The following is a 10,014-nucleotide window of genomic DNA, read 5'->3' as shown; positions in this document are numbered from 1 at the left end:
ACCTTGTGATTCGGTGGGACGTGCGTCCTTGACAGCTGATGGACATGTCCAATAAATGAACACAACATGCTGCAAATGAATAAATCAATTGCTGACTTGGACTGAGTCTGCCATTGTTGGACAAAGTCGATACTGGGTTGTAGAAAACCTCACCGCAGATAAAACCCAGCTCAGTTTAATGGTCTGGTTGCCATTTTTAAGGATTTGGGATTTGAGGGAAAGAAACACTTGATTTCCTCTTGATTATTCCAGAAGCTGTGTGTGCATCTGTTCAAGTTAATACAGATGTGTGTGTTGGGTGTACTACATTGAGCTTAAGCCAGTCTCAAGACAATCTATCTGTCCTTTTAAGCGGACACAAATCTTAAAAAGGTGAAAAGTGCCTTTACATTAAAAACCACAGAATAGATGCAAATATGTGTAAATAAAAACAGACAAAAAATCCGGTGGAGTTTGGAGTCGTGATCGGTGCTGAGGAGCACTGATGGGTTCCAGCGTGTTTCACCGCTGCCAGCTTTGTGCTATTCCGCCGACCGACAGCAGGCGGCAGTAACGTGCAGAGAACCACAGTGATGTGCCAACAAAAGCAAAGAGGAAGAAGACTGCACGCTAGCAAACACAGGTGTAATTCAGGATTTAAAATGTTCAGAAAGTCTTTGTGGTTTTGTAAAAGCTTTATGAGGAAGAGAATATTCTGAACACATTTGTCAGGCGGAAGGACACGGGGAGCACTTCGGTGAGTAAACACTGAATGTAAACATGAAAAATAAAGTGCTATCAAACTCCATAAAATCACACACTGTGGGGGCGCAGGCAGTGCAGAGAGGCCAAACATTTCACTGAATTCGCTCCTGAAAACATCACCTGTGCGGTCTGTTTGGCCTCAGAGGTCACAGGTGAGCCCCCACCCGCACCGGCGCGAGCTGCGTGTAAAAACATCAGGTGAGCTCCAGTCAGCGGGCAGCACTGTGCACTCAATAACGTGCTCTGCCAGGGGGCTCGGCGCTTCCTCTCTATAAACAGTACGCTCTCTGATGTAAATAGTGCAGCCCTGTACCCAGCCCTCATTATACACTCCGGGTGTGTGTTTAAGGCTCCTCCGGGGCCCGCAGGCCTGCTGTAACAGAAGTGAAACACGAAACAGCAGACCGAGCCCGGCTGAACGGAGCTGCAGCTCTGAGGAAAGCCAGGGAAGCTGCAGCATGTACGGAGACAGCTTTAAGACTGTGAAAGAGCCTGTGTAAACGGAAATCTGCCAGAGAAAGTCCTGTGACGACAGCCCAGACTCTGGTCTGTCCCTGTGCCATGAACTCTGCACATCAGAGACAGCCAAATTCAAAACCTTTATAGAGACCTTTCTAATGAACACACATGCAAGTGAAAGCCCTGTTATGATCACCTTTGTCCACCTTTCCTCTCCTCCTCCAGTGTGTCCGGGTTGCATGTACTCAAGCATGTTAGTCGTTCATGTCCCGTTTACACAGAAATGTGTACAGAAATACAAAAATATGCCCTTGGCAGTTCATCGCAACTCTTTTTGTCCGTTCTTTTAAAACAAGAAAAAAACTTCCCTTTCCTTTCGTCTGAGGCTGCTGCTGCTTTTGGGGATTTGTAATGTCTTTCATTTTCCTCCAGGTGTGACATTAATTCTGCAGGCTACAGCATCAAAGTGTGGTCATAACCCCTGCAGTGACCACATTCTCCAAGTCTGTAAATGTGACTTGTGGACTTAAAGTGTCTCAGATGTGAGGATTCACTGATTATCTTTGTTTACGTGAATGTAAATGGAAACTTTGCGTCGTTTGTTTGAACAGGAGCGAGGCTATTTTTGAACGGAAGCCTGCTGCTGAGACCCCTGCTGTGATATTGTCCCACGACTTCTTTCCCTTTGCTTTCCATTTCTTATCATGCCCAGCTTGCCTCAGTTCTGTAAAGCTTTAATGAAAAGCCAAAACTCACGATGCTCCTCCTCACCTTTCCTGTCACGTCCAGCCTGCGCCAAAGCTGCGAGCCCTCCGGCCTTCAGTCAGACCTCCTGCAGGAGCTCCTCCACACGCTCCCCGCCTATAGAGGTCAGTATAAACTCAGAATCGGGATGACAGCAGCTCAGGTCAGCACAGCCGCTGACAGCTGTACATGTGGTGGTGATGTAATGTGTCATTTACAAATGAAGGCTGTGGTCACACGACAGATCGGATCACATGTTTGTGCTACTGGAGAGCAGGTGTTTCAAAAAGGCGACTAAATCACGATGTAATCTGCTGTTTATCAGGAGATAACTTGGTGTTGTTGCTATGTAAACATCAGAGATAAGCATGAGAGTTTCCAGTGTGTGGACACTCGGTGTTGAGGTAAGAATGTGAAAAGATTCAGATATTGAGGTTTAGTTTGTGATGAAGAAGTTGCTCGGCTCAGATTTTCATTTCAGATGTGCATGAAACCCAAGAAAAAATCAGTCGGACGTTCAGTCGTTGTGTTACTGATGGATGGAGTGATGGATGGAGTGATGGATGGAGTGATGGTGAACGTCATCAAAATGTTTTGACGGATTTACTTGTTTTTCCAGTTTTATTTGTTTATAGTGGAAGGTTGGAGAATATATCCCTTAACTTTTAGACATAACTGGAGTATATATACTCAAGAACACACATGTGTATATTGTTAAACATTTGTTACAACGTCATTATCCTTGGAGACTGTTGGACACATGATACTTTTATGAGTGAATCCGTTTCCGGTTAATGCACACAATAACTTGTCTAAACGTGTCTTTATTTTAACATGTTATGTTTGATTGCTGTGAATTATTCTTGTTTCCATATACATTACTTAATTTAATTAGCAGATCTCTTTCCCCTTAATGACAGATGATGTCGTTTTTGAAGTTGGAAAGTCCCGAAGAAGACGCGTAATAAAAATGTTAAACGATGATGACTCGGGCTCAGGAGTTCTGTTTCATTTGTCAGTGACCACCAGCGCCACATGGACAGTATGAGAGTGAAAAACAAGCCCTTCTCCGGGTGACTGTGGGTCATTGAGTGTGGGTGAGGAATGTCGCAGGCTGGACTGAGCAGCAGCAGCAGCAGCAGCAGCATCCACCCGGTGAGGTCACATCAGCCCGGCGGGCGGCGCATTGCTACCTGGCTGGGATCCTGCACGGCTTTCCACACAGAGTTTGAGAAGTGCCCTGGACTTCCTGGTACGGGACCATGGACATTTTCTGCTCCACTTTGGCCGGGGAAATACCTGCAGCGATGTGATCCGAGAGGACCTGTCGAGTTGAGAGCAAGGTGAGCCTTCGTGAGTTTGTTAGCGCCGGTGTTGTTGGCTAATGTTGTGGCGCTGATGAGAACTTGTCGAGCTCTTGAAATGCATCTGTCAGTGGAAACGGTAGCGTTACTGCGGGGCTGAATGACGGTAGCCCATTAACGGTAGCTTTTCAAAGTGAAATGGAACATGGCGTTGGGGCTTTTGGGGACTTTGCTGGGCGCCCGTGTGAAATTATTCACGTTGTTTTACGTTTGCGAAAGACGGTATATTGTGTTTTATTATTGTAAACTTTGTGCTTATTTGTATTCACCGAGGCCTACCTAGCCAAACCCACCACCGTTGAGCTAGCATACTGGAACACGGCGTCTTCCGGTATCGTCCTACAAAATAAAGGTGTTGTTTACGAGAACATGGAAGTGGCTTGGCTTCTAATTGTTCTAATTTAGAATAGTAGTACTATTGGCAGCAGCGTAAATAGTAACGCGTAATTGTTAAAGTTAACATGTTGGTAGGTTAGTAACCTTAGTAACTTTAACATAATTAACTAATTTTTTACCGTATGAATGTGTTTTAGTCTTTTATTTTGAATGTGAAACCACCTTAATTCCGCTCATATTTTGACTGATTGTTTAAAACTTCACGCTGTCGAAACCCCCAAGGCTGCCTCCCGCAACGGAATCAATGCTACCAGAGCACTCATCCTGTCGTCCCATTGGCTGTAGCCGCGAGCTCCGAGGTCTGTGATTGGCTGTGAGGGCTTGTCACTCAGTTTGACGAGCTTGGATCTGCTGCTGTTGCTGCATTTGTAACGTTTAAATGAACCGAGGAGCTCGGCTGTTTACGTGATAAAATAGCAAAATGTGTAGATATAAACTCAGGCGGGAAGATGTGAGTGTCTTGGTGCTTGTGTTTAATAAAAAAGTTGAACATATTTTCTTGCCTCACGAGAGGGAATAGTTACCTTTGTAGCAAGGTGTGTTAAGTTATCAATCACGAAAATAAAAAACGGATGTAAGGTGAATTCATTTTCAAAATAAAACCGTGAAACGTGTCGGTTCACTTTATATATAGAAGTAAATAAGCCATGTAATGTATGGAATCACCTTATTTTATCAGTGCACGCAAGAAAAAACTGTATTAACCGTAGAGTAAAATCAAACTTTGCATATGCAATTCAAAAACGTGCATTGCATCGTGGAGCTTACGCGCCCTGATAGCATATAAAGGCTTCAATGCACAATTCAGCATATGTCAACAACACCTCCCCTCCAGATCGACTGCTGTGTGAAACACACACAAGCCTGTATCCGTGCGTAGCAGGAGCAAGAAAATGGTGGCTTTATTTTGAAATTTGTGGTTGACAATCACGTATTTTAATGTTGCTGACTTAACACTGGTGTGTCTTCCAATCCTTCCTATCCCGCTACAGGATAATGCGGCTTAGCGCAGTGAGGGGCTTTACAGTTTGAAAACACAAGGCGTTTAGTAGTAGTAAGAGCAGCATGTGCCTCTGTGACTGTAAGGTGTTTCTAAGACCAAGACCTTGTACTGTGTAGTCCACCTGCAGGACTGGGTGCCAAAATAAGTGGGTGAAGGAGGTTTGACTTCCAAGATCAAGTGTGTAAATAGAAAAGTTTTTGCCCCTCTCTCTCCTGCAGGCCCGTGTCCTCATATCAGATTTAAACATTCAGGTTGGTTTTCCTCTACGGAGTGCATCTGTGGTGTTCGGTGTCAGGCCGCGATGACACGAGCAGCATGTCAGGATGTGTCAGGGTCGGACTATTCGCTTTATCAGCTCTTATTTGGAGCCATTGTGTCACTCCTGTGCTGCCGAGTGGTTTTCTGGTATCAGCCCTGATGCAAAATAGAGATAGAAAGCAACATTCCTGGAAAAGGCAGGTCCTGTCACACAGCCACTGACTATTACTTCTTAAAGGATTCAGCATCATGCATGTGAGGCTTAATTCTGACATTTAGAAATACATGACACTGAACGTTTTCCTCCTCTGATCCTAGTGCTTCTTCTCCATGAACTTTTCTGTTGTAAAACGGCTAAATGGGTCGTGTTCGGATACATTTACTGCGTCTGCCAAACTGTACTGTATTAATTTGGATTTTGTAAAAAAAACTGACAGTTTGGCAATGGAAATGAGCAGATTTGTGAGACAAGACAAGTTTTTTTAAGTCCAGAACTGACTTACTGACTGACTGATGTGCGTTTCGTGCCCAGTTTGAGGACTGAGGTTAAAAGCCTCTTCGAGCAGCCTCCTTCTGCTGGTTTCGGACTGGGAGCATCACCCACACAGCTGGTGGGGTTTTTTTTGCTGTGTTGCTCATGGAGGCTGCAGTGGGACAAAAGCTCAGTGCTGCAGTCGCTTGAAGGTTTGATTACCTCTACGCCTTTGTCAACACATGACCTTTTTACACACAACCCCCTGCTGGCTTTCATACATTGTCGCTTCGCTGTGTGGCATTTTAGAGATGGAGCAGATTCGAGGCACATTTGCACCCCGCTGATAATATTTAAGTACAGCGACGACTTTCCCCCTCTGTCTTAGGTTTAGTCTGCCGCATGACATTTAGACTTCACAAGCCTTACGTAGGCGTGTCTGCGGCCGTGACTAACCGGTGGTTTTCACATAAAGCCGTGTCTTCATCTCTGCATCAATACATGATATTGACTAATCCTCTTAATTGTTTCAGCAGCATGTGTGTCATTAGGCTCAGTTAAGGTGAAGCTTTCTCACAGACAGAATCAGATGAATCAAGCAGAAAGTTCTGGCACTCTGGATCTGGACTTTTATTTTAACTAGAGGCAACACTGGCTCTGCTCTCCTGCCCCTGGCCTACAGTAGGTGTAGGACTGGACATGCACACAGCTCTCTGCTGCTGTATTAATATGTTGATTTAAGAGCATAACATGTCTGGCGGATCCAGAAGTCGGAGGCAGCTGCTGGATGGGCGGCTCAGTGACAGAGAGGAAATGGAAAAGGCTCGCAGTCGTCAGGGTCAACAAGCACAAATTAGCTCATCTCCTCCTTCTGTTCTCTTTCTGTCTCTGTAACAGCCTTTCCACAAACAATTCATTGAGTGTGTGTTTGTGTGTGTGTCTTCCTGTTGAAAGGGCAGTTTATTTGCCAGGCAGCACGGCGTCAGGTGGCTTCCCAAACTCAAAAGCGGGTTTTGTGTGACTGCACTTGTCTGTAACGTAGCAACAGAGACGTGACGGGCTCGTCTGTCTCAGTCTGAGCTCCATGCAGGATGCCTTCATGCACAGTTTCAGATCTCAAACTTAAGGCATTTTGAGGCTGGAGTTTGTTTGGTTTACTTAGATTCTCCATTTAAAGAAATCTGTTTTCTTAAGAGGGCTGATTAGAATACGACTGTAGGAGTTGGCCTGCGTCTGCCTGCTCGAAGGTGAGAGCATCTGCCTAACAGCACCTCTAATGCTCGCTAATTCACATCTGATTTGTTCAATTTGCACAGAAACTTAAAATTTTTCCCCATTTCCAGTCTGTATGCTGGTTTCTGCAGGTCCTTAAATCCAATAATCTGTCTCTGTTGCTTTAGCCTGGTGAGCTAAATGAACACAAGCTTGGCAGGAAAGAGTGTCACAGATTTAAAAAAATCAGTAAACCAACTTTACTAAAAAAAAAAAAAAAAAATCCAACTTGACACCAACTGAATTATCATTTGAGTTGTTTATATACACTAAAGTAAACTTCAGACCAAGAAAGTGCAGAGAACCTGCGACCATTTTGTGAATTAGAAAGAATGAAAAACTGTGCAGAAGGGTTTTACACCACACATCAGATCAGATTTTCTGTCTTATTCTTTAGTGTACTTTTTTGCCAGTATGGACATGACTAAAGTTTTACATTGCACTCATAATGGTCTTAAAGAGTCTAAAATTCACCCTGTTCAAACCTGCAGAAACCCTGATGCTAAGCTAGGCTAACTTGTGGCTGAACGTTGCTTTATATTAACTGTACAGACAGAAGAGCGGTATCAACAGCGGGAAAACGAATAGGCGTGTTTCTAAAAGTGTTGAACTGTTCCTTTTTAAAAAGACAGTTAAAGTCTCCCATGTTGCTTTGTGGGCCCTGCAGGTCAGCTGAAGTCTGATAAGGATTTCAGCATAGTGTAGCAGAATCCGACTGACTTCACAAGGCAGGAGGCCCACCCACATACCAGATGTAGTCTGCCCCCGCACACACACACACACACACACAGGGTTTCTACATTCCCTCACTGCTGTCCAGGCCCTGGCACCGACACGCTGCTGCTGCCTGTCTTTATTGGCTGCTGATCCCTGCTGGCTCGGAGCTCCACGCTCTCTTTTAATGCCCGGCTTCAGAGCAGCAGCTCACAGCACAGCACCAGCTGCTGAGCCGCCCTCTGGCCTCCCGTCGACCGCATTGGCTCCTGACCCTGCATCGCATGTAACTAACCTCATGTCCAAACAAACACACCGCTGTTTTCGGCCAAAGTGGCTTTATGAAGGCCGATGCAGCTAATTTTGCAACCAGCTGCCTTTTTTCTGTCGTGTCAGTGGGTAGCTGATGTGCTTCAGAGAAGTCTAGCCAGTCTGAGGTTACGTGGTTACTCTTTAACACACCATAACGGCGGTTACACTCACAGCTACCAGCCTGTCGAGTTAACAACGCACAACAAAAAGGTGGCTTGTTTCTCCAGTAGCAATGTGGTTGGACGGATATGAAAGCCGGTTTTTAGGCTGGCTCTCACCTCGAAGCTGCCAGTAATGAGTTTGTTCACTGTTGTTCACGATCTATCGAGTTAAGTCCCTGATATCAGCTTTAGAAGCTCATACTGACCACGTTGTATTTACAGCTGGCACAAAACAGCACAACAGAACGACGGTTTGAGTTGTTGTGTGAGCTTGCGGTCGTATCTGAAGGGTTTGCGTCCTGAGGCCTGTTTTCTGACTGTGTGCTTGTAGTTCACAGCTCTGTTCATAAGAATCCTGCTGTTTGGTAATCTGATGGAGTTTGTGATCAAACCAGCTGAATCCCACACAGTAACTACAACAGAGCTGTTGGTGGTAAACATGCATCATCATTCCGCCGAACTGACCCCAGCTCCTCGGTGACGGTGCTGATTGGCTGTGTGCAGAGCAGCTCTGTTGGTGTCAGTCTTGATAACTGGCTGCCGTCCCAGCTCGGGGCAGAGGTGGACATATGGTGGATCTAATCCCAGGTCACAGCCTTGAAGCTAATAGGGTTTTTCCCTTGTGTGTAATAAAAAATTCAGTTGTTCTCAGAAGAACTTGTTGGCTTAAATTAAATTATAATGATGATAGTTTTCTGCATTTGCGTTTTGTCTGAGCTTTTCTCGCTATTTTGACTTAGCAGAAGTGATGTCATGTGTTCCCAGGCACCAGCCAGAGTTCAGCGGTTTTGACAGAAAGGCCACTCAAGCCGTAACTGCTGGAGAATCTAATGCTGTTGTCAGCCTGATTGTGACTTGACTGACGTCACAGCTTTCTGCCGGCTGCTTTCACATTTGAACCACCGAAGCCGGCGTTGATGATAATGATGGTGGTGTAAGAGCTCCTGTGAGGCAGCAGCAGCTCTCTTTGTGTGCACAGCCTGCTGCTCTGCTGCTGGTTCGTCGTTCTGCTGACCTACGCTGCTTTTGTTGCAGCCCTGGAGGATATTGGATCCTCCGGCATCTGCAGTCGTCGTGCTCATGGCAACATGGGTGGGAGGGAGGGTGGCGGTGGTGCTGGGTGCTTAATTTCTCCATCACCTGCATCACCCCCCTGCCTTCCTGCTCAGCCCCCCGTATGCATCTGCAGAGAGATCAAATTACCCATTATTACGGCATACTGTCATCAGATTACTGTTATTTAGTCCAGTGACTGGGCTGATTTGGTTGGATGCTCATGTACAAACACACACACACACACTCTGTGCCCTGCCATTTCTAACCCAGTGAAAATGTTAATTGGCAGGCCGGCATCCGTAATCAGCCGTGTGTGTGTGGATGTGTGAGGTGTGCAGCATCTGATGTTTTGTTCAGATGTCTTTGTTTTGTTCAACAGTAAACCCAGAAATATTTGCAAAATGTTTCTGTTGAGAGCAGACCAGCGATTAATCCTTTTTATTGAGTTGTTGTCGATTCTCTCAGTTTAGCACATCATTCATGTTTTTCTTTGTCTTTCCTCCCCAGGTCATGAGTGCCTCTAGGAAAGATCCAGTGGAGATTAACCTCACCTGTCCAAAGCCCCGCCCTGCCTGGGCCTCGCCCTGCCCCCCTGCCCTGGACTCCCACCATGAGTAAGTGTGGCTGCTGAGTTGTCCCGATGCATATTGCAGGTCTCATTAATACCACTGTACATATATAAAACTTCACGAATATACTTGGACACACTGCAGTATACAAGAAACTGCCTGCTGTTTTCAGAACTTTTGTTTTAAGCTGGCAGTTTTCAGTTTTTCATTGGGTTATTGGAGCTGTGAAGACCAATATAAGTGCAGAGAGGCGGAGCTGTGGGTGACGCTAACAGCCACCATGGTGCCCTGTGGTGACAAGTAAATAACCTCCCAGTATGCTGCTCCTGAGGTCTCAATATCTTGTGAAGGGAATTTCATAAATGAGATTTTCCTGTGATGTGAACTCGACCAGAGACTCGAGATGATAAGGAGCCATTTGGCTAAAGTGGGAACATTTACATGACAGTAATGTCGGTTAAAATGAACAAATGATCCCAACTAAGCTCGG

General features: G+C 45.5%; 1 protein-coding gene across 1 annotated transcript in view; it reads left to right on the top strand.

The window, feature by feature from the left end:
* The first annotated feature begins 547 nt into the window (after positions 1-547).
* The window catches only part of usp6nl (USP6 N-terminal like), a 58,753-nt gene continuing 49,286 nt past the window's right edge, over positions 548-10,014 (top strand). Inside the window, exons 1-4 of the mRNA XM_046379579.1 lie at positions 548-736; positions 1,993-2,072; positions 2,967-3,290; positions 9,463-9,569. Of these exons, the coding sequence (XP_046235535.1) occupies positions 9,566-9,569 (4 nt within the window). The 5' untranslated portion in view covers positions 548-736; positions 1,993-2,072; positions 2,967-3,290; positions 9,463-9,565. The remainder of the gene's footprint in view (positions 737-1,992; positions 2,073-2,966; positions 3,291-9,462; positions 9,570-10,014) is intronic.

The sequence above is a fragment of the Scatophagus argus genome, chromosome 22 (assembly GCF_020382885.2).
Source record: "Scatophagus argus isolate fScaArg1 chromosome 22, fScaArg1.pri, whole genome shotgun sequence".
NCBI lineage: Eukaryota > Metazoa > Chordata > Actinopteri > Scatophagidae > Scatophagus > Scatophagus argus.
Note: the sequence above shows the minus strand (reverse complement) of the source record. Positions and strands in the feature narration are given on the sequence as shown.